General features: G+C 47.3%; 1 protein-coding gene across 1 annotated transcript; it reads left to right on the forward strand.

Moving 5' to 3' along the window:
• Positions 1–8,090: 8,090 nt before the first annotated feature.
• On the forward strand, positions 8,091–20,930 carry Cmpk2 (cytidine/uridine monophosphate kinase 2). The gene is made up of 5 exons (XM_075984121.1): positions 8,091–9,437; positions 11,709–11,823; positions 16,166–16,367; positions 18,624–18,857; positions 20,010–20,930. Exons 1-5 carry the CDS (start codon positions 8,763–8,765, stop codon positions 20,131–20,133), a joined length of 1,350 nt encoding a protein of 449 aa, XP_075840236.1. The 5' UTR covers positions 8,091–8,762; the 3' UTR covers positions 20,134–20,930.
• The last annotated feature ends 3,336 nt before the right edge of the window (positions 20,931–24,266 follow it).

Here is a 24,266-nt window from a genome sequence, read left to right on the forward strand (position 1 = left end):
TGGCCGGTGCCTTTCCTCCAGGCAAGCTCCTGTGTTTTGGTAATAAGGTCGTTTGGGACAACACATTAAATTTGCTTTGCTTGTCTCTGGACTTCTCCTTTTCTGATGCCTCTGTCTCCCCTCTGACATCTTTCCCAAGGAGCTCCATGCTTCTTGAGTTGTCTTCTTTGTGTTGTTTCTACTTTAGTGTTTGGGGGAAGTAGAGAGAGTCTTGGACATACAGTTCTTCTGCCTCTGAGAAGGAAAGGACAGTGCCATGGCTAAAGACCACAATTTAGCAGGCTTCATAAATGCTGGTGGAGGGACGTAAAGAACCAAGTTTGGAAATTCTTCTACTATGTATATCTTTTAGTTGTTTTAAAAAAAAGCCTCTTTGAATGGGAACATTTTGCTTTTTGTAACACCAGATATTGTTTCAATCTTCCCTTACCGCCACTGCATCTTTTTTTCTCTAGTAAACAAAGAGGCTGTAGGCTGAGAGTCCCTTATCTAACATCTGGAGGGGAGATGTGATTCTTATTTCATGGTTTGTTTCTCAGATTTGGGGAAAATTTATACTGACAAAGACTATCATTGATTGGTCACCCTGGAAGTAATACAAGACACGTTAAATGGAATCTACACACAGAACAGTTGTATTCATGGAGTTTTATACCTCTCTCTCTCTCTCTCTCTCTCTCTCTCTCTCTCTCTCTCCCCTCTCTCCTCTCTCTCTCTCTCTCTCTCTCTCTCTCCTCTCTCTCTTCTATCTCTCTCTCTCTCTCTCTCTCTCTCTCTCTCCTCTCTCTCTTCTATCTCTCTCCTCTCTCTCTCTCTCTCTCTCTCTCTCTCTCTTTCTCTCTCTCTCTCTCTGTGTGTGTGTGTGTGTGTGTGTGTGTAAAAAACTAACCACTCTAGATTTGAATTTACAGGCATTCAACCTGAATGACCATGTGGCATCTTCTTCCCAAGAAGCTCGCATGAAGTACTTAGGGTTGCTTGCTGTGACAGTCAGAGAAAGAATCATTTCCCAGGGTCCAGCTGGCCAAGCTGGTTCTTTCTTCAAGGGAAGAAGTCAGTTTGCCAGAGAGATGACTGGAAGCCCACATTCCCTGTAGTGTTACAGAGCCAGGATGTGGATTCCTCCAAGAGTTCATCTACAGACTGAGGGGTAAGGAAATATAACAAAGGGGCTGGGACAATAACTCTCCTGGCAAAGGGCTTAACTTGTTTTGTGTTAACATTTTCTGAGGCAACAAAAACAACAAACGTGTTTTCATCTCAGAGAGGGCGTCAGCGAAGGACCAAAGTTCAATTCCAGCCAAGCCCAATTCGGTGAGCCAATGAGTTTATTATATTTATAGAGCAGGAGGGGATGGGCTACTTCTGAAGAAAGGCATCGTGGCAGAGCCCCGCCCCAGTATGGATGAGGACCTCATGGAAACTGCACCATGCAGGTCCCCTTTCAGCTAATCTTAAACATGGAATGTATCCTATGATTTCCCAAGATCATTTGAATTTGTGAGAGCAGGAAGGGGTCACAGGGAAATACCAGGTGAGGGTCTTGTGACATTCCTCTCTTCTGTCTACCACGGCTCCATGTTAATAGCTCTTTCCTGTTACCACAGACTTGGATACCACTGCACTGTTTCCCTGATTAGTGAACAAGAAAACCTTTGGTTCAAAGTGGTGGTGAGGTGAATGGGTTTTACCCTCAGCGGGGAAAGACCATGCTGTAACATCTTGGAAGTGGTGGGCCTGAGTTTGATTCCCAGAACCTGTATAAATAATGCTGTGTGTCTATCACCTGCCTGGAATCCCAGCACTGGGGATAGGGAGACAGCCAGATCCCTACAACTTGCTAAGGGATTCAGCTAGGCCCATTTTACAGCAAACTGCAGGGACTCTGTCTGCCTTTGCCTTCCTTATTGCTACGACTACAAATACAAGCTCCCATGTCAGGCTCTTTTACATAGATCAGAGATCTGAACTCAGGCCTTCATACTTACAAGATAAATTCTTTACCACCTGAGCCACAGCTGATGTAGGAGGGTCTTCTATCTATCTGTTGCTTTCACTGGTTAATTAATAAAGAAAACTGCTTGGCCTGATAGGTCAGAACATAGGTAGGCTGGGAAGACAGAACAGAATTGTGGGAGAAAGAAAGGAGAGTCAGGAAGCCGTGGCCCAAGATGGACGTAGGTTAGAATCTTCCGGGTAAACCACCAACTCGTGGTGCTACACACATTAATAGAAATGGGTCAATCAAGGTGTGAGAGTTAGCCAATAAGAGGTTAGAACTAATGGGCCAGGAAGTGTTTAAATGAATACATTTTCCGTGTAAGTATTCTGGGGCTAAGCTAGCTGTGCGGGACAAAAAGCAGGCCTGCTTGCTTCTTCACTACAGACAGCCCTGTCTCCATTGTCACATTTTCTTTTTTCTTTTCTTTTTCTTTTCTTTCTTTCTTTCTTTTCTTTTTTTTTTTTTTTTTGGAAACTTAGCAGAGTCCTTAATTGGACTGTTCTAGTTCCCTCTTTTTATCAGAATGGTGTTTGCATATGTTCTGTGAAAAGTGAAAAAGTCTGATGGCTGAATCTTGGGTGTGGGTCTGTGCTCAGGGTCTAGGTGATATAGCTGAGGTGCTGGGCTCAGGATCTGGGTGATGCAGTTGAGGTGCTGGGCTCAGGATCTGGGAGATACAGCTGAGGTGCTGGGCTCAGGATCTGGGAGATACAGCTGAGGTGCTGGGCTCAGGATCTGGGAGATACAGCTGAGGTGCTGGGCTCAGGATCTGGGTGATGCAGTTGAGGTGCTGGGCTCAGGATCTGGGAGATGCAGTTGAGGTGCTGGGCTCAGGATCTGGGTGATGCAGTTGAGGTGCTGGGCTCAGGATCTGGGAGATACAGCTGAGGTGCTGGGCTCAGGATCTGGGTGATGCAGTTGAGGTGCTGGGCTCAGGATCTGGGAGATACAGCTGTGGTGCTGGGCTCAGGATCTGGGTGATGCAGTTGAGGTGCTGGGCTCAGGATCTGGGAGATACAGCTGAGGTGCTGGGCTCAGGATCTGGGAGATACAGCTGTGGTGCTGGGCTCAGGGTCTGGGCGATGCAGCCGAGGTTCTGTGCCCAGGCTCTGTTTGATGCAGCTGAGGTATTGCACTGTGGACTTTTACTCCCTTCTCAGCAAACATCTCCTGAGATCTTTGTGAAGAGGAAAAATCCTCATTTTCCAGAAGGAACAGAACACTGCCTGCGGGGAGCCATTGTTGTGAATGGAAACAGAAACCTCTGTTTATTTTCGGAACTGGGAAACCGAAAGTAAACTCTGCAGCACAAGCCTGTAGCTTAAGGAAGCCAATTATGCCAGTGTTATCTGACTCAAGTCCTTGAAATCTGAGGAAAGGAAAATGCTGTAATCTCTGGCAGAGATTGAGACTTGAGAAATACCCTCTGCGAGGTCACACACACACACACACAACGTCAGCATCAGGTGAAATAGCTGGTGAAAAGTGCTTCAGTGGACAAATCCTGGCTGAGGCGGGACCACATACTTTGGGGTAGATTTTGTTACCTGCCTGCGATTTATTTGGCTTGTGCCATTCTTTCAGATATTAATTAGAGCATGCTTTCCTCAAGCCATCTTCTTTTTTTAAAAAAGCATATTTATTGAGATTGCCCTGTGAAGTTGTCATATAAAAATATCATCAAGTATGAATGAAATATAAATGTACTAGTTAGCTCCATTGTCAAACTGACTAGGTTTAGTGCTCTGATGGGAACATCTGTTGGTTGTCTTTAGGCAGGTGGTCCCCTCTTGGCTCTGTACCCTGACATTTGTCTGCCTGAGCTTCTGATCCATCTGGGAAACACGGACAGTCATGTGTTGCTCACACATGACATCATAATATAGAGGGCCTGGTGCAGATTCAGCACTAAGGGCAGTGCTTGGCGTGACAGAGTGAGGAATGTCCACTCCCCTTATGAGCCTGGCTCTGGGCTGTAGTTTGCACGCTGATTCATGCTACAGTTTAAGACACTGACCTCACTCAGGGAGCAAGATCTCAGTGGGTGTTTAATGCCGGCCACACTGTTTCACAACTGACTATCATAATAGAATTGCCTTATCTTTGCTGGTCAGACTTCTTTGTGCAGACCAGGTTCATTCATTCATTCATTCATTCATTCATTCACTCATGTATTCAGGCATGCTTTCATTTTCTCATGTTCCTTTTTTTGATATTTATTGACTGGAATTTCTCTATGGAGTTGTCATATAAAATATCAATAATTCTGAGTAAAATGTAAATCTGATAATTATCTTTACTCTCAACTTGACTAGGATTGATTGATTGATTGAATAATTGATTTTGATGGAAACATTTGTATTTTCATATGTTTCCAGGGAGTTTAGCCAAGAAGGTAAGGCCTCTCTTAGTGGACTTAGAGCGTCACCATTCCCTAGGCTGCAGGCCCAGACTGAGTAATATTGGAAAGAGGAATTGAGCCCCAGCATGGATCCCTTTTACTTCCTGACTGCAGACGCAACGTGACCAGTCCCATCATGCCACTCCCTCAAAGCCTTCCCTACCCTCTCCTTTCATGCCCTGAGACAACAGGAATTCTTTTCCCCTTTAGTTGGTTCAGGTTTAAAACTTGACCAGGACAAGGGAGCAGTAACTAATACAAATGAGGAAGAGATATGCCCTGGTGTCAAGAGCTTACTAGTCAGTCCTATGTTGTTTCTGAGGGCAGGCCTGGCCTCTCCTAACTCTTGTTCCAGCAGAGAGTAGAGATCAGGGAAGTGTGGACTCTTGTTTCTGTATAATGGAGGGAGCTTGTGTGGTTGTGGGTTGTGGAGGCCTTGGCGGTTCAGCCTTGCCTTCTGCCTTGTTTGAGACAGGGTCTCCTATTGTTGGATTGAGTACTTCAGCCTTGTATGTGCACAGGTTTCTGAGGATTCTCCAGTCTTGGCTTCTACCTACTTTAGAAACACTGAAATATCACACACACACATGCACGCACGCATGTACGCACGCATACACTCACCACCACCACCATGTTACTTGGCTTAGCCTAAGTTCCAAACTCATGTCTTAATGCTTTTTTTGGCAAGTGCTCTTTATCCTCAAGGCCCTCTTCATAATCCCAGACTTCCAATGGAACTTATATAAACATTTGCTGTATGCTACAAGACAGTCATGTGTGTTGACCAATGACCTCCATAGATACCAAAAACTTGTCAACTTGACTTTTGGGCTAATTTACAGTCCTGGTGTTCATAACGGCTTGAAGACCAGGCCTGACGAGGGCGGCTGATTATCGATCTCCTCAGGGCTCTCCCCACACTCCCGTCACCATTCTCCTCCTCGATGTTCTAGCAAAGCTGTTGCATGGCTGTTGTGCCTCCCAAGGAGGAAGACAGCAGCCTTTAGGGTCTGAGATCCACTCCTTCAGGGACTGAGATCCACTCACAAATGCCAAGGTGGGTGAGGGGCTCTTCTACAGACTGCTAAAGGTCAGTGTGGGTCATGGCTGACCTCATAGAGGCCCTGTTTGCTCTTTTCTCCTTGGGAGTCTCATGCTGAAACCAATTCAAATCATTATGATAAAAGCCAAAGGCCACCAGCATTGTTCCTCAGCCAGGGATCTGACCCCTGGGTACCCATGCATTCCTAACATGCTCCATGCACTCTGGTGGGGACAGCGCTCCAGCAGGGCTGGGTTGCTTTGCTTGGCTGTGCAGTCTGCTTACTAAATTGCAAACGTCATAGTCTCTAGGAAATCTGTCACTGAATTGTCACACGGAGAGTTCAGCAGTGATCATAGCATAGCATCTTTCATGCTTGATCTTGGTGTCAGCTGGGCCTGATTTGGTGTTACCTGGGAAACACTCCCCTTTTCTTGCTATTTGCTACTTATATACCTGCTTAGAGCTTCTGAACCATTTTATTGCACGTGACTTGGGATTTGGACTCTACGGCCGTCACTGCACGAATCTGCTTTGTTGATGCTCCCTTTCAGATCTCCTTATTTATACTGTGACGACCAAATTTACTAGTGTATATTATGTGACATGTTCTCTCTGTGAGGAGTCCTTTGCTGTCTGTGGCTCTGTGAAATCTTGTGTCCTCACGGCTCTGATTTCTGTTCTTGATTTCCTACACTTGAATTGACTAGCTAAAGCACAGCTAACCTGAGCCATTTTTTCATTTTATAATATATTAGTTATTACATTTAAATGTCTTGAACTTACCCTTCCTGTTTTCTTTTTCTTTTAAATGTGAACGCATGGAATAATTTCGTCTTGTTTTTCCTTTGGTCTGGCACCAGGAAGTGCTGAGTATGGGCCTGTGTTGTGAATAGAAACAGAAAGGACTGCTTTTCCAGCCTTGGGAAACCGAAAACAAACTCTTGAAGCGCTGGAGGTGAAAGACCTTCCTTAGAATACATGCCTGTCAAATGGATGGAGCTAGAAAACATCATATCGAGTGAGGTAACCCAGACACAGAAAGACAATTATTATATATACTCACTCATAAGTGGTTTTAAAACAAAAAACAAACAAACAAAAAACCAGCCTACAAATTACAATCCCAGAGAATTTAGACAACAATGAGGACTCTAGGAGAGACATACATTGATCTAATCTACATGGGAAGTAGGAAAAAGAAAAGATCTCCTGAGTAAATTGGGAGCATGGGGACCTTGAAAGAGGGTTGAAGGGGAGAGGAGAGGTGGGGAGGGGAGCAGAGAAAAATGTGAAACTCAATAAAAATCAATAAAAAAATGAAAAAAGAATACATGCCTACTACTCATAAATTCATTAATTCATCCACCCATACATCTGAAGGGACTTCTTGAAGTATTTTCCCAGCTTCTAGTTTCTCATCTCTGTGCCCCCAAGGGCAAGTTGCTACAGGCATAGTTATTCAATCTGAACCAGATGGTGCCATCAGGCACTTTCTCCTAAAAACATTAACTTGGCACTCAAATATTTGACTCGCCGATTCTTGCTGTCCGTCCATTAACTGTGCCCAAGAAGCCAATAGCAGCAGTTTCTGTTCTAGTCTTGCCAAGCAGTCTGTCTCAGTGGCTACAGATGCTGTGTGTATGTGCAGGCCTTCACAGCTCCTTCCAATAACTTTACACAAAGGTCAAAGGTCAGAGCTCAAAGCTGATCTCCATCTCACTCTATTTAGAGGATCCCAGCACATTGTTATGGGTCAGGGCTTCAGTAAGTCAGAACTATTTTTTGTTGTTGTTGTTGTTTCTATCAAGCTGGCGGAGGGTCAACATTCTATAAATCTCTCAATTTTGTGCAAAAAAACCTTTTATGCAAAAGAATTCAAGTTGTTTTCTTTTCATCTTTTTGTTTTATGCAACTTTTAGAAATGACAACCCTATCTGCTGCTTTTCTGGAACTTGATGGCCTGGAGAGGCTGGCCCCTTCCTCTTTTTCTTCAATTCCTTTGCCCTGTTTTTTTTTTATTTTATTATTATAATTTTTTAAGTTAGCCAATCTGGAAATGTGGGACATAGCCAATGGGAAAAAGCCACAGTTAATACTTCCATTCAAACAACTCTGAGCACCTTCTCACCTTGCTGTGCTTCCTAGCCAGGTTTAGGTCTTAAGCACTTTTTTTTTCTTTTTCAAAAACAAATTGTCTTGGAAAGTTACTTTCATTTTGTTTCTTTGTGTGACACCAAAAATATTTATTTCCAGGAATTAGAACCACGGACTCTGATACTCTATCTGGTGTCCTGGGCCATGATTCCACACAGGTTCCTGCAGCTCACCGTTGGAGGTGATGCAATTCTCAAACAGCTCACTCCAGATTCTATTGCACATCCCATGCACATTGCATCTTCTTGCTCTACCAACTGTATTGATGCATCTGTCCCCGCGGCATTTTTACCCCTCTTTGTGCTGTGATAAATCCTAAAGTGAAACCGTGGCGGAGACACACATCTTTATTGTGAACCAACAAGGTGAAGGTGGTCTTGAGTCTCCTAAAACACAGCTAGTACACACACACACACACACACACACACACACACACACACACACACACACGAGTGGAGGGAGGGAGACATTTCAAAACATTAGACATCAATGCAGGAGATTTTAATTGGCAGTTATTCAATGTGGCAGCCTGGCCGCATAAAAGGTTTGTAAGTGGGCTCCTTTTGAGTAAGGAGCACACCAGAGGAGTCCTTCATTTGGGAAGCTGGAGAACTGCCCAAACTGGTTGTAGGACTGGCTATCACGTGGCAAACTGAGGTCAGGACACAGCTAGCCTCTGGAAGGTCTCTGGAATCAGGTGCCTGTGCACAGGTGGGTCATGAAGTTGTGTGCGCGTGCTTTCTGGGAGGAGATCCCTCTGTGCCTCAGTTTCCATTTCCCCCAGTCCTCACCTGTCAGGAATGAGTAGCCTGGGAGAAGTTTAAAACTCCGCCTGGAAGCACTTGCCACCACAAAACCAAACCAGACAAAGCTGAGGCCTCGGGAGAGGCTGGAATTCTCAGGGGCAGACGTTGCCAGGGGACCACAGGGGCGCTAGCAACGCACCGGAGCCCTAGGGCCGGGAGAATTTCCTAACCGCCCGGAGGCGGTTAAGTGCGCGGCAGTGGTGGGAGGCGGAGAAGCCCAGGCGGGGAAAAGCGCGGCCACACCCGAGGTCCCGCCGGCAGCCGTCTTCGCTTTCGTTTCTCACCGAGCCTGGGCCTGTGATCACCCGCAGTTTCGTTTCCGAGGCGTGGCGGAGGGCGCGGCCCGGGACACCCATGGCCTTAGTGAGCCGCCCTCGAGCCCCACTGTGGCTCGGGCGACTGTCGCGGCGGCTGTGCGCGCGGCACCGGGCCTGTACTGGGAGCATGGTTCGGCAGCGGCGGTTCGCTGTAGAAATGCCGGATTGCTCCCTGACTCATTTCGTCCTAGGGGACACGGCAGGTCACCCGGACTCACGCCTGGCAGCACTCCTAGGGCCCCCGGGGCGCAGTTACGCGTTGTGCGTGCCGCTGGCCCCGGGCACAGGCTGCGGTCCCCGGGTGCAAGCGGCCCGGATGCACCAGCGTCTGCTGTTGCAGCTGCGCCGCGGTCCTTTGCAGCGGTGCCAGCTGAGCAAGCTGCTGGGCTATGGTCCCGGCGACCAGGAAGGTGAAGCCCAGCATGGCTTCCTGCTGCGCGACCCTAGCGACCACCCAGACACCCGGCGTGCCTTGCTGCAGCTTCTGAACTCCTGCCAGGAGGCGGCGCACCCGCAGCTGGCCGAATTCCAGGCAGACTCTCAGGGTTTGCTGTGGCAGCGCTTGTGGGAGCTGCAGGGAGACAGGCAGGTGCAAGTGGACTGCGCATGCGTCCTGCCGGCACAGGAGCCCCTTCTGCACCCATTGCTGCCAGATCTGCTCAACTCCGCTGTGTTCCAAGACAGGGATGCTGCACGGGCGGTATTGGAGGAGGTAAGGAAGAGTTCTTTCCCTTTGGGGCTAAGTGAAGCTGGTTGGTCTGCCCCCGGCTGGCCAATTAAGTGCTTTCCACCTGCCTGGTTTGTTTGTTCGCATTCGTGAGACAGCTGGCATAAGCAAGCTGTGCAGGCTCTGTCTTCAGTATTTCTTGGGCAGGTTTCTGTCAAGCGAGTGCTGAGTGCATGCGACACCTGGCTGAGCAATGCTTGCTGGGGATACATTCTCAAAGTCCTGCAGGGGGAGTAAAGAGTCCCCTGGGAATTGGGGAGAATGAGGCCAGCCATTAAAGGGCACCATTTGCTGAGCAGTGGCCGGATCTGGGATCTTTTTTTTTAATTTATTTATTTATTAAAGATTTCTGTCACTTCCCCGCCACCGCCTCCCATTTCCCTCCCCCTCCCCCAATTAAGTCTCCCCCCCCTCCTCAGCCCGAAAAGCAATCAGGGTTCCCTATCCTGTGGGAAGTCCAAGGAACCCCGACCGCCATTCAGGTCTAGTAAGTTGAGCATCCAAACTGCCTAGGTTCCCACAAAGCCAGTGCGTGCAGTAGGATCAGAAACCCATTGCCATTATTCTTGAGTTCTCAGTAGTCCTCATTGTCCGCTATGTTCAGAGAGTCTGGTTTTATCCCAGGCTTTTCCAGACCCAGGCCAGCTGGCCTTGGTAAGTTCCCAGCTCTACGATGTTCATAGCAGCATTGTTTGTGATAGCCAGAACCTGGAAACAACCTAGATGCCCTTCAATGGAAGAATGGATGAAGAAAGTATGGAATATATACATATTAGAGTACTACTCAGCAGTAAAAAACAAGGGCTTCTTGAATTTTGCATGCAAATGGATGGAAATAGAAAACACTATCCTGAGTGAGGTAAGCCAGACCCAAAAAGAGGAACATGGGATGTACTCACTCATATTTGGTTTCTAGCCATAAACCAAGGACATTGAGCCTATAATTAGTGATCCTAGAGAAGCTAAATAATGAGAACCCAAAGAAAAACATAGAGGCATCCTCCTGAATATTAACCTTCAGCAGGCGATGAAAGGAGACAGAAACAGAGACCCACATTGGAGCACCGGACATAAATCTCAAGGTCCAAATCAGGAGCAGAAGGAGAGAGAGCACCAGCAAGGAACAGAGGACCGCAAGGGGTGCACCCACACACTGAGACAACGGATCTGGGATCTTGGGGACACAGAAGATACACTACGTGGTTTAGCGGGCTTAAGCATTAAATAGTTTGTGGGCCATATGCAGGCCCTCTCAACTGTTCGAACCTTTTTTCTTTTATTTTCCCCGTCATCTGTAAATTTTCCTGTAATGGAGAACAAGAGATTTCTGGCAGAGTCTCCAGGAAAAAGCCTAGGGGTGTACTGGTGCTTGGGACAGGCAGACAGGGCCTGCTGGTCTATGTAGCTAGTAGCCTTATTTCACAAGCTGTTGGACAGGGCTAGAGGTTGGACAGGGCTAGGGTGGTTGGCCAGTGAGATGATTCCATGCCTGGCTCTTATGGCCTGGTTCTCCAACACTCCGCCTCCGTTTCCTTAACCTATAAGGTGGTAGTAACAGAAGCATTCCCACAGATGGACCAGCCTAATACTTACAAAGCTCTTGGGAGCTTTCCTTGCTCACAGCAAGCACACCAATGAATGAGAGTGGGCCTCAGCTGAAGGTCCTAGGTGCATGGGATATCATGATGAACAGTAAGGAAGTACAGATTCTCGGTAGGATCTCAGCTTGAAGCTGCACGAGCTTCAAACACTTTTCTCAGCTTTCTGGGCCATTAGGGGGCTGTGTGTGCATGCCTGGCGTGTGTGTGTGTGTGTGTGTGTGTGTGTGTGTGTGTGTGTGTATGCGTGTGTGTGTATGCGTGTGTGTGTATGTGTATTGGGGACTGGTGGTGGTAGATGCACTTGTCTGGTTACCTCTATAGGGCAGTTCATGTATATGGGATCTCTTGTTCCTATCAGGGCCTGGAGTTTCATCGTGCCTGTGGTTGGAATTATGTTTCTACTTGTCCTTCCTATAGGGTGGGTTAGCCAGTGTAGGATCGAGGTTGTGTTACCCAGACAGTTGCAGCCTTGTTGCTGTTGTTGTTTTTGAGTGTGTTCCAGCTTCTAAATTCTAGGAACCCATGCGCCAGTTCAATCTAGAAAAGGTCTCTTTAGCACTGGGCAGCACTGTCTTTGGCAGAATAACGACAGGTTCCCAGAAGCCCCAGGGCTTCCTTGCTTATGCAGTTTTATTTATTTTTTTCCCTCATACAGTGCACATCCTTTATTCCCGAAGCCCGGGCAGTGCTTGACCTGGTTGACCAATGCCCAAGGGAGATTCAGAAAGGAAAGTTCCAGGTCATTGCCATTGAAGGACTGGATGCCACTGGTAAGTGAGCACTGCTCCGTAGCTATTGTCACCGCCATGAACTGAACGGCTGCAGGAGGAAGTCCTTGCAATACTAAATGCCATACAGAGCCGTCTGTGAGTCTCAATGCCAGGCTGACCATGGGGCATGAGAGGGGAGGTCAATGGAGGTCCTTTTCTGCTGATACCTTCAGAGGATACCCAAGGTGATACCCAGGCTACATTCTAGGAAGAAATAAGAGTAGGCCAGATGTTGAAAACAAGGAAGGTGGATGCAATGACTGGACAGAGGTACAGATTATGTCCAGGAGCCACAGGATGTTCAGAGGCCCCTGGTGAAGCAACCTGAAGAAAGGAGGCAATGTAAGCTTCCTGGACAAATCAAGAGGGGTCAGAATATAAAAATGTGTTAACACTGTAGCAAGAACTTTCAAGTCCAGGGAAAGGCTGATGGTGGAGGATGCTGTTATCTTTAGGCTTCTCCTGTGGCACTTGGATGGGTGCAGACTGCTGCCATACCCTTGTTTTGGTGGTTGTACTTTTTTTTTTGGTTAATGACACACAATTATCAGCAAACTGGAGACCTTAAGTGAGAAAATGCCTCTATCAGATTGTCCTGTAGGAAAGTTGGTAGAACCATTTTTTTTTCTTGATCGATAATGGATATGGGAGGACCCCACACACTGTTGGTGGTACCACCTAGGGCAGGTGGTTCTGAGCTGTACAAAAAACAGTCTACGCCACACAGGAGGAATAAGCCAGTAAGCATCCTTCCTCCATCGTCTCTCTCTGCTTTAGTTTCTGTCTGCCTGCATCCCTAACCTGTTTTCCCTCGGTCATGGAGTGTGGCCTGGGAGTTGTAAGATGAAATTCACTTCCTGGTGATAGTTTTGATCCAGGCTCCATCATAGCCACAGAGAGTAAACTACGGGCATGGTGCCGGTGACTAGGGATTTCTCACAGGCTAGGTAAGTGCTGTGCTGCCACCGATCCACTCCCCTGGCTGTTATCTTGAACGTCAAAGGTACTTTCCACATGGGCATTTTTTTGTGTCACAACCTGGGTGGCACAGTGGGGAAGCTGTGACTCACTGCCCTGACTCTGTCTGCAAGTCACCAGGCATCAGGAGGGAGAAGCAGTGCACTTGGCTTCAGCAGCTCTGGGCACGGTGCCAAGGCCTGGCTGAGCTTGGCTTTTAGCCACTGCTAAAATTTTTAACATCAGCTGCCCATTGTGGGTTTTTGATCATTTTCTTTTTTTCTCCTTTTTCTTTTGGGTCCACTGTGTTTTTATTGTCGGCTGTTTTTGTATGTAGAGATAATTCACACTCTGTGGGACAAAAGGAAAATAGAAACCTTTAACCTCAACACACCTATGCACACGCATGTGAAGTTCAGAAAGCGACAAGCAACAAGGAGAGGAGGAAGGGATAGCTTCATGGCCACGGCTGAGTGCTGGGCCCAGCCCCAGAAGGAGGCCCCTGTGAATGGCTCCATTACCTTCTTTTTTTTGTTGTTTTTTTTTTGTGCATTTTCTTTTTTTTTAAAATTTATTTATTTATTAAGGATTTCTGCCTCCTCCCCGCCACCGCCTCCCATTTCCCTCCCCCGATCAAGTCCCCCTCCCTCTTCTGCTCGAAGAGCAATCAGGGTTCCCTGACCTGTGGGAAGCCCAAGGACCACCCACCTCTATCCAGGTCTAGTAAGGTGAGCATCCAAACTGCCTAGGCTCCCACAAAGCCAGTACGTGCAGTAGGATCAAAAACCCACTGCGATTGTTCTTGAGTTCTCAGTATTCCTCATTGTCTGCTATGTTCAGCTAGTCCGGTTTTATCCCATGCTTTTTCAGACCCAGGCCAGCTAGCCTTGGTGAGTTCCCGATAGAACATCCCCATTGTCTCAGTGTGTGGGTGCACCCCTCGTGGTCCTGAGTTCCTTGCTCGTGCTCCCTCTCCTTCTGCTCTTGATTTGGACCTTGAGATTTCTGTCCGCATTACCTTCTTATGTAGAACAGGGCCCTCAGAGCACATTGTGTGTTGATGGTGTGCCCATAGTACACACACTGTACCATTGGGATCTGCCTGAACAGACCAAGAGAAGAGGAAATAAACAGATGAAGTCTTGGCACTCTGAGCGTTAAGCATGATAGAGGAAAAAGGCCTTGAGTGTAAACAGTTGGAGCTCAGTGGGGCCAGTGAAGAATATCTGTCTAGAGTAGATTATGCTTATCACTGTAGTCCTGGGCTCCAGGCAAAGGCTGGGACATCTGAGATGGGCCCAGGGCAGTGTGACACCCAGGGCTAAGTAAAAAGGAGTCCAAAAATATACCTAAATATACTCTAAAGGCGACAGGGGTGACTTGAACTCTGATAAGTCACTCGGCTCCAAACACCATGCCAAACACCAGGCACAGAGTAGCAGGCATAGGGGCAGGGACTTTGAAATGGAGTTGAGTAGAAGTGCAGTGGGGCTGGAGCAGGTGGAGAGGAGCTGGGAGAAGTGCTGCAGCTGTGGAGCAGGTGGAGAGGAGCTGGGAGAAGTGGAGTAGCTGAGAAATGGAACAGGCGTGGAGAGGAGCTGGGAGAAGTGGAGTAGCTGAGAAATGGAACAGGCGTGGAGAGGAGCTGGGAGAAGTGGAGTAGCTGAGAAGTGGAGCGGGTGGAGAGGAGCTGGGAGAAGTGCTGCAGCTGTGGAGCAGGTGGAGAGGAGCTGGGAGAAGTGGAGTAGCTGAGAAATGGAACAGGTGTGGAGAGGAGCTGGGAGAAGTGGAGTAGCTGAGAAGTGGAGCAGGTGGAGAGGAGCTGTGAGAAGTGGAGTAGCTGAGAAGTGGAGCAGGTGGAGAGGAGCTGGGAGAAGTAGAGAAGCTGAGAAGTGGAGCCAGGTAGACAGGAGCTGGGAGAAGTGGAGAAGCTGAGAAGTAGAGCAGGTGGAGAGGAGCTGGGAGAAGTGAAGTAGCTGAGAAGTGGGGTGGGTGGAGAGGAGCTCTGAGAAGTGGAGTAGCTGAGAAGTGGAGCAGGTGGAGAGGAGCTGGGAGAAGTGGAGTAGCTGAGAAGTGGAGCAGGTGGAGAGCAGCTGTGAGAAGTGGAGTAGCCGAGAAATGGAGCAGGTGGAGAGGAGCTGGGAGAAGTGGAGTAGCTGAGAAGTGGAGCAGGTGGAGAGCAGCTGTGAGAAGTGGAGTAGCTGAGAAATGGAGCAGGTGGAGAGGAGCTGGGAGAAGTGGAGTAGCTGAGAAGTGGGGCGGGAGGAGAGGAGCTGTGAGAAGTGGAGTAGCTGAGAAGTGGAGCGGGTGGAGAGGAGCTGTGAGAAGTGGAGTAGCTGAGAAGTGGAGCAGGTGAAGAGGAGCTGGGAGAAGTGGAGTAGCTGCGAAGTGGAGCAGGTGTAGAGGAGCTGTGAGAAGTGGAGTAGCTGCGAAGTGGAGCAGGTGGAGAGGAGCTGTGAGAAGTGGAGTAGCTGAGAAGTGGAGCAGGTGGAGAGGAGCTGTGAGAAGTGGAGTAGCTGAGAAGTGGAGCAGGTGGAGAGGAGCTGGGAGAAGTGGAGTAGCTGAGAAATGGAGCGGGTGGAGAGGAGCTGGGAGAAGTGGAGTAGCTGAGAAGTGGAGCGGGTGGAGAGGAGCTGTGAGAAGTGGAGTAGCTGAGAAGTGGAGCAGGTGGAGAGGAGCTGGGAGAAGTGGAGTAGCTGAGAAGTGGAGCAGGTGGAGAGGAGCTGTGAGAAGTGGAGTAGCTGAGAAGTGGAGCAGGTGGAGAGGAGCTGGGAGAAGTGCTGCAGCCGTGGAGCAGGTAGAGAGGAGCTGGGAGAAGTGCTGCAGCCGTGGAGCAGGTGGAGAGGAGCTGTGAGAAGTGGAGTAGCTGAGAAGTGGAGCAGGTGGAGAGGAGCTGGGAGAAGTGGAGTAGCTGAGAAGTGGAGCAGGTGGAGAGGAGCTGGGAGAAGTGCTGCAGCCGTGGAGCAGGTGGATCTTGAAGAGGAATGAACAGAGTGGGTGCAGAGCATGAAGGAGCCCTGAAGGGGAATAGGGAAAGCTTTCTGTTGCTGTCTGAACACCATGACCAAAAGCCTCAGAACAGAAAGGATTACTCCATCTGCCAGCTTTCAGACCCCATCCTGAAGCAAAGTCAGGGCGGGAGCTCAAGTAGGACCTGGAGGCAGGAGCTGAAGCAGAGGCTGCTCGGGGGGTCTGCTTGCTGCCTTGCTCCTCAAGGCTTTGTGCAGTCTGCTTTCTTGTAGATCCCAGGGTGTTATGTAATCACTTCTGTTGAATTGCAGAGTAAAGACCTTTGCTCTTCTTTGGTGAGTAGGTTAGCGCTAACCTTTGGGAGGGACCATGAGGACTTCAGCTCAGAAGGTTCCATTCTGTTTACGTCCTGCAGGTAAAAGCACCGTGACCCAGGCAGTGTCGGAGTCTCTCCAGGCCGTCCTCCTACAGTCGCCACCCCCCTGCATCAGCCAGTGGAGGAAAATCTTTGATGACGAACCGACCATCATTCGAAGGGCATTTTACTCTTTGGGAAATTATCTGGTGGCTTCTGAAATAGCTAACGAGTCAGCCAGGTTCCCTGTTATTGTAGACAGGTGGGTAATGCCTTCTCTGTGACACACGACTCTCTCTCTGCATATATATTCAGGTGCTCAATTGTGAACATGCATTATGATTACAAGGGGAATACTGAATTATTAACTACTTATGTCACGTCCTGATGCTTTATACTAATATCTGAATAGTGCCTTGGGTAGGTTGGAATCAGTCTCTGTAGTTAACTAATAAGGAACGTGGATCATCAAAGGTTGTATCATAACTAGTAGATATCATTCCTCTTATTATGAACAATGGCAACCCCTGGACTAATGTGGGGCCTACCATGTGGTCCCTACTGTGTCCTTTGCCCTCTGATAAAAAGTCCAGAAACTATTGAAAATGAAAGGATTGAGGGGTAGCTATGGTCACACAGTCTAAGCGGTCTGCCAGCCTTGGAGAATCATTAAACCTTGAAACAGTCTTCTTCAGTTTATATGAAAAGTACTTGCTGTAAGTGATTCTTCTTTGATGTTGAATATGGTGTTTTACATTTGTCCACTTTTAATAGAATGTTGCCTGAGTAGGACAAGAATCTGATTGCAACAAAGGCTGGGAAGGGGGCCTTTACTAACAGTGCTTTGCATTTGGGTCTACAGAGGCCCCAAATGCCCATTAATGCCTGATTGGCAAGAGAGAGAGAAAAAGAAAGAGAGGGAGGGAGGGAGGGAACACGGAGGGAGGGAGAGAGGGAGAGAGGGGAGGAAAGAGAGGAGGGAGAGATAAAGACAAGAAAAAGGAAATGCATGGGATCTTGGTCTCCTTTGCTCTGAGTCATTCTCTCCCATGGTCACCTATGATTCTAGGACATTGTATCATGGGTGACCATCTTCCAACAAGTCTACCCACTAGGCAACAGCAACTCTGTCATGGGGGCCACATCTCTCCTGACTGATCCTGAGTTTATGATCAGCCAGGTCACATCTAGACCAAGACTGACTAGCTATGCGTGTATCTTGTATCCCAACAATTTTACCCTTTTCCTACTTAATCTTGGTGCTCATGTCAGTACGCCCAAGGACAAAGCTAAGAATACAGGTGCCTTCTGTTCTGGTGGGACTCTACAGGACTGATAGGAATCCCTTTCCTGCTCTTCACCGTTGGTTTTGATGACGGTGGCTGGACTTGATTTTCTGGGACACACAGAGTTGAGCCCGTTCTAGTAACATCGCACATGTATGTTAGCAGATATCATCCATTGACATATGCATGCATGTGGGCATCAACAGTCACGAGGAGCATTACATATTTCATGCTAATAAACTCCATCCATTAATAGACATAAGAAACACACACTTATTGTATGCCTACTATGTGCTGGTTTTGTAGTTTTAGTGTTTGAAAACACAGACGTGACTAAGGAGCATTCCTTACTCAGTGAATACATTGTCTATGGAGGAGACAGCATTTCACACCTGCGACAGTAGCTGTGGTCCCCAGAAAGAAGTTCCTCAGTAGAGTCTCTTCCAATGTATGAGGAGCCAGAGGAGGAGCATGGCTTCCATTGTGGGGCCTTCATGGGAGTAGGACTGTGAAGGCAGAGGAGGGACTTTGCTAGTTGAGGGTATCATCACTGCGAGGAGGTGCGGTGTGTGTCCAAGCAACATGGTATGGTATGTGATCCAAGCTGGGAGGAAGTTCCATGTCTCACAAGGAGACAGAATCCTTTCATGTGGGTGGTGGACAGCTGTTGGGCTTCCAGAAACTATGCTAGGTTCTTTTCTATATATGGCCACGACTGTCTTCTCTACAGCTGCCTGGCTTGGTCCCCTCATTGTATAGTTATCACCACACAGTTAGACAACTAGATTTCTGTGAAGGGAGGAGGGGTGGTGGTCTTGCCTTCTTTCCATGAACATGAATTTCATGAGCAGTTTGAGTTTGGCACTGGGAGAAATGGCCCAGGCCTGCCAGACTTGACTAGCTTGGGACATAGTGTTAAATACAAAGGCACTATTGAGCATACCTGCCATCCCTACCTCATGGCCACCTAGAAGTTAGTGTACTGAAGAGCCAGAAAGGTTGACACCTGTCCTTATGGTATGTGATAGTTTTAATTAGATATATGGTTTCATGACTAACCAACCTGTTACTACTATTGTTCACTCTGATTTTTGTGATATATATAAAGTTCAAATGTATCTCATTTGTGTGGTGCTGGGAAGAATTCAGCAGATCCAGCCCCATTTGATTCTTCTCAAACGGTATCTTGACTTCTGCCAGAGATGAGAGCTCACCACTGCCTTGTTCCCCAGGTACTGGCATAGCACGGCCACCTATGCCATAGCCACCGAGGTGAGTGGAGGCCCGCAGTACCTGCCCCCTGCCCACCACCCTGTGTACCAGTGGCCAGGAGACCTGCTGAAGCCTGATCTGGTCCTGCTGCTCACGGTGAATCCTGAGGAGAGAGTGAAGAGACTGGAGGGCCGGGGCCTGGAGAAAACTAAAGAGGAGGCCGAGCTTGAGGCCAATAATGTGTTCCGTCAGAAGTAAGTGTCTCCAGGGTGATGGGAGTGGTGGGAGTTCCTAGAGTTCCTGAGCTGGGATCACAACTGCTTTAGGATACGGAGTAAAGGACACAGTCCCTGTGCATCAAGGGGCAATGTCCCCTAAGCCACCTCAGTCTCTGTCTCCATGCTCCTTACCATCTGACTTCAGTATGGCCACTTGAAAACAATGGGGTTTCTGTGTCAGAAATGGCAGGACTTTGATTAAAACACAAAAGTTTCAGGACTGGGGACATACTCTGTATAAGCAAGAGGACCGGGGTTTGACCTTCAGCATCTGTCTCAGTCAGGGTTCTATTACTGTGAAGAGACACCATGACCATGGTAACTTATAAAGGAAAGCCTTTCTTTGGGTCTGGCCTGCAGTTTCAGCGGTTTAGCCCATCATCATCATCACGTCAGGGAGCATGGCAGCACACAGGCAGAGATGGTGCCAGAGACGATGCCAAGAGTTCTATCTGGATTCCTAGGCAGCAGGGAGGGAGAGACATTGGGCCTATTGGGATTCTGATACTGCAAAGCCCACCCCCAGGGACACTATTCCTCCAACAAGGCCACACCTCCTAATCCTTCTAAGTAGTGCCACTCCCTGGTGACTAAGCTTTCACATCTATGAGCCTATGGGGCCATTCTTATTCAAACCACTACATTCCCCTCCATGGATCCCATAGGCTTGTAGCCATATCACAATGCAAAAAAAAAATGCATTCAGTCCAACTTCAGAAGTCCCCATAGTCTATCACAGTCTCAACAATGATTCAAAGTCCACAGTTCAAATTCTCTTCAGGGACTCATGGCATCTGTGCATGGGTCTCCAACTCTAGGATGACCTTTGGGGATGTGAAGTGGGCCTCAGCTGCCTTTTCTACCGTGAGAACGAAGAAGGTCCCTCCCAGTTAACTCTGAGTATACACTGAGAAGAAAGGACCAGGATACGTGATTGGCAGGTAGTAGGTTGCCAGTCATGACACACCACGGCTGACTAATCCTTCACTGGATCTGTTTAGGGACAGTGATGGTCACCAGGGTGAATGAGACTGGGGTTTAGCCACAGTGACAAGTCATGGAAGTGGCTTTTGCAGTATGAACTGGGTAGGAGAGGAAGCTGACCTTTCACCTTCTCTCTGTCTCCAGGGTGGAAGTGACCTACCAGCGTATGGAGAACCCCAGCTGTTACATGGTTGACGCCAGCCCCTCGAGAGAGACTGTCCTACAGAACGTTTTACAGCTGATCCGGAGCGCTGGTCATTCATTGTAGTTCCTCTGGCCGTGTGCCTCATCACACCCAAAGAGAAGTTGCCTGACTCGCCTGTCCCCAGCACTTGTCTGCAGCTTCTTAGATTTGGGTGCTGTGAGCATACTAAGGGGGAGAAAACTGGAGAAATTTTGCTTTATCCCTGACAGACAGAACCAGTCAGCAGCTGCTAATCCTTTTCTGCATGACCATGTACCACCATCTTCTTGGGATAGACTTTAACACCACGACCACCTAGAAAGGTCTTCTGATCAAGGGGGTGAGGCTGCGGAGGTCTTCCTGCACCTAGAAGCTGAGGATATTAGATGTTGTCCACACTGATCAATTGTGATGGGCTAGCCTCATTTCCTTTCACCCTAAATCCTATAGCTAAGCACTGTCACGGAGCCAGGCTGTCCCCGGATGTTGCCTTGGAGCCACTTATGGTTGGGGACACTTGCAAAGAAGTCATTGATCTTGCCTCAGAGGTTCAAAGAGCACCTTGGGCACCTGAATGAGCATTCAGACCTGCATAAACTTGTATTCCTAAGCTGCCTGCATGCCAACCTCTCTCGTTCTCCTTTGTTTGTCTGCATTCCAATTCTCTCCTTTGAGTGTAATGAGCAGTCTGCACGGAGCTGGATGCGTTTCACTTACTCAACGCACTGATTTGTTTATATTGATGTTTACATCGTGCATTTCCTCCGTGTAAGAGCCATGAGTCACTCACCAAACCGAGGCCAAGGAGCTAAATGCAGCATTTGCTGTGTGTTTTCATTACACAAATTTGATTTGTCTTAATAAACGCCGTGGATTCTGGAGTGAGATTTCAGAGTAAATTATCTTGCACTTTGAATGTCTTCTGATTACATGTGAAGCTGTGGCGTCATCTTGAAGGGTTCTTTGGTGAGAGAAAGGAGCCGTGAAAGGGAGGAGTCCCGGTGGCTCTGTAGCCGTGGCTGAGGCATGGAACATCGATAGTGTTAACAGTTTGATCTGAAAGAGGACAGCTGGTGGGCCTGGTGGCACAACCCTCCAGTAATATTTACTTGGGAGGCTGAGACAGGAAAATTGAAAGTTCAAGGCCTTCCTAGGCTACAGCCTATGTGCAGGGCTAGCCTGGACAAAGTCTCAAGAGGAAAAGTACGAAGAAGACTGGGGGTGAAATTCCATAGCACAACCCTGCACTGAATATTCTATTCCTGGGTTCAGGCCCTGGGCTCCATTCTCAGTACCATAAAAAAGTATAAGCAGAAAAACAAATAAATATGACTAAGCGATTAAATAATAAAAGGAATTAAGTATTTTTTTGTCATAAGTACGTGGTTGGGTCAGATTATTATTTAATATTCCAATTTTGGTGTGGATTCCTCTTTACATCATTTTGGACCCACATCCCATATCCCAGGTCATAAGAAGAATTCATCCCCAGGAAATCACAGGGATAGCTTTATCAGCTTTCCCTAAATCTTAAATTATAATAAGAATTTAGTATTAACATATCAGTATCAGGTTTTTATCTCTTTTGGAACTATGTATAACTTATACATAATGTGTCTATGTATATAAGTATGCTGCTGGCTTCAGTAGAACATATTTTTAAAGCTGGTAAATAGCATTAGGGCTCTCTAATGAGGTGGCTACTTCCACAAAATGTTTTGTTCAAGCCTTTCTGAGACAACTGTACCAGAAGCATGGAAGAAGATCTTAATGTTCTCTTCATGAAACCTTCCAGGGAATAAATGTGCTGGGATTTTCCTAACCCAATCTGTCATTACAGTTGTGTGACATGTTTGTTTGAACATCCCCACGTGAGTTTGTCTTTTCACAGTCTATAGTTCTTATGCACATGAGAAGGTAGAAGTGATGAGTTTGGGATCTGTGGTCAGTGAGCTTTGGTGGGGAAAAATTTGTTTCAAACATTATTTTCACATCATAAATATCAAAAGGAATAAAAAGAAATCCATGCCCTAAACAGATGGGAGGTAGATGATTTACATTAGAAAATACAGTGGCTCCTACCAATGCCGACATGCATGGCTCTGCTCACGGCAAGGTGGGGGGTGTGTTCTTATGGCAGGATTCCTTCTTTCATTCCTAATAACGGATGTTCAGCTTGGCACATGGCTGCTAACATCACAGTGTTCAGGTCTGAGTTTTTCAGACACTTAGAAGTTCTGGCTGACTGGCTCTGCCAAAAAGAACATGAGGACTGTCTAGTGAATATGTTCCTTTTCTCCTTCTGTCCCCACTAGGATCAGGTAGTAACCAGGAGATTCTACAGAGAGGCGAACAGCAGGATAGGCAGCTGTGCTGAGTGAGGTCTTTGCTGATTAAGGATACACAGAACGGATGGGATCTAATATTCACAGGTCTTGTGTACCTAAAGCATACCTCGCCATGGTTTGCTCCCCTGTATTCATACGCAACCACTTGCCTACTATGATGGTTAATATTGATTGCCAATGTGACAGGATCTGGAATCTCTGTGATACAGATATCTGGGCATATCTGTGGGGGGTTTATTTGAAGCAAGAAGACCCACACAGCCAGAGTGAGAGATTCACAAGACAGTGTAAGCAAACATTTCCTGTCCCAACTGCCTGTTCCTAAATACCCAGCAGATGCTTCCCAAATTACCACACAGAGTCTTAATATAAATTACAAATGCTTGGCTGATGTGGGAATCCCCTCTGTATGCTGTGAATATTATTGGTTAATAAAGAAACTGCCTTGGCCTGTTGATAGGACAGAGTAAAACAAGGCCAGGAAAACTAAACTGAATGCTGGGAGAAAGAAGGCAGAGTCAGGAGAAGCCATGTAGACCCCCCTCCCCAAGACAGACACCAGGGACAGAACTTTATCAGGTAAGCCACAGATACATGACGATACACAGATGAATGGAGATGGGTTAGTTTAGGATATAAGAGTTAGCCAGAAATACACTTTAGTGATTGGCCAAGCAGTGATTTAAATAATATAGATTCTGTGAGATTATTTGGGGGCTCTCATTACACTTGGCCAATAGCTCAGGTTTATTACTAACTAGTGCTTACATATTAAGTTAACTCATATTCCTTATTTATGCTCCACCATGCTTTGTGGCAGTACCTTTATTAACACGGCACATTAATCTCCTGTTCCCTCTGCACCTAGCTGATGATTCCTGACTCTACCCTTCTCCTTCCCATCATCCTTAGTTTGGTCATCCTGCCTATACTTCCTGTCTGGCTACTGGTCAATCATTGTTTTATTAAACCAATTAGAGTGACAAATCTTTACAGTGTACAAGAGGATTATCCCACAGCAAGGCATCTTTCAGCAAAGCATGGAGACACAGGGAGAGTTGTAAGAGGGGATTTAAATCTGGGTTTACTCTTGGTTAAACAACACCAACAGTCAGTGCTTTGATTTCTTTCTGGCACATTCTTGGTGACTTGGAGTTCATTATTAATGCAGTCAAACCAACTGCAAATGGGAAAAAAAGACCCTCCCCACAGCCTTTCAATTTTCTGATTGCAACCCTTATCTTTCATATCTTTGCATGGGATACCCAGATTACCCCTGTCTAGTTTCCATTTATCCTGTCCATTCTCTAAAGTCTTGCTACAGAACATCCTTTTAGAAACCTTTCAAGGCTTCCCAGGCCAAGCAAGGCCATTAGAGTGAGTGCCAGCGGATTCATCCAGGATGATTGGATTTTACTTTTGAAACTAGACTCTCCAAGCTGAGGATGTGAGTCAATCCGTAGAGAACTTGTCTAGCATGTAACCATCCCTGGGTACCACTTCCTAGAGCTGCATAAAGTGGTGCTGCATTGTGGTGCGTGCCTGTCATCCCATTTCTTTGGAGGTAGAAGGAAGAGAACCAGAAATTCAAGGTGTGAACAACGTTCCTTAAAAGAAGATGTGTCTGGCTAGCAACCAAAAAATACCTGGAAGGAGTTTCTGCATCTGCAAACTGATTAGAATTGTGGAGAGATTGGTTCAGAGACTAATTACTTCATCTTGGGCTAGTTTTGGCCTCTGGAACAGCCATGCTTTGTCTCACTCTGTATCTGAACACCTCACCATAATAAATAAAACCCTCTTTGAGGCCATCAACTTAGCAGAACACTAGCTTCTACCTAACCAAGAGCTGAGAATGCCACCACATAG

Source organism: Microtus pennsylvanicus, chromosome 8, assembly GCF_037038515.1.
Source record: "Microtus pennsylvanicus isolate mMicPen1 chromosome 8, mMicPen1.hap1, whole genome shotgun sequence".
Classification (NCBI taxonomy): domain Eukaryota; kingdom Metazoa; phylum Chordata; class Mammalia; order Rodentia; family Cricetidae; genus Microtus; species Microtus pennsylvanicus.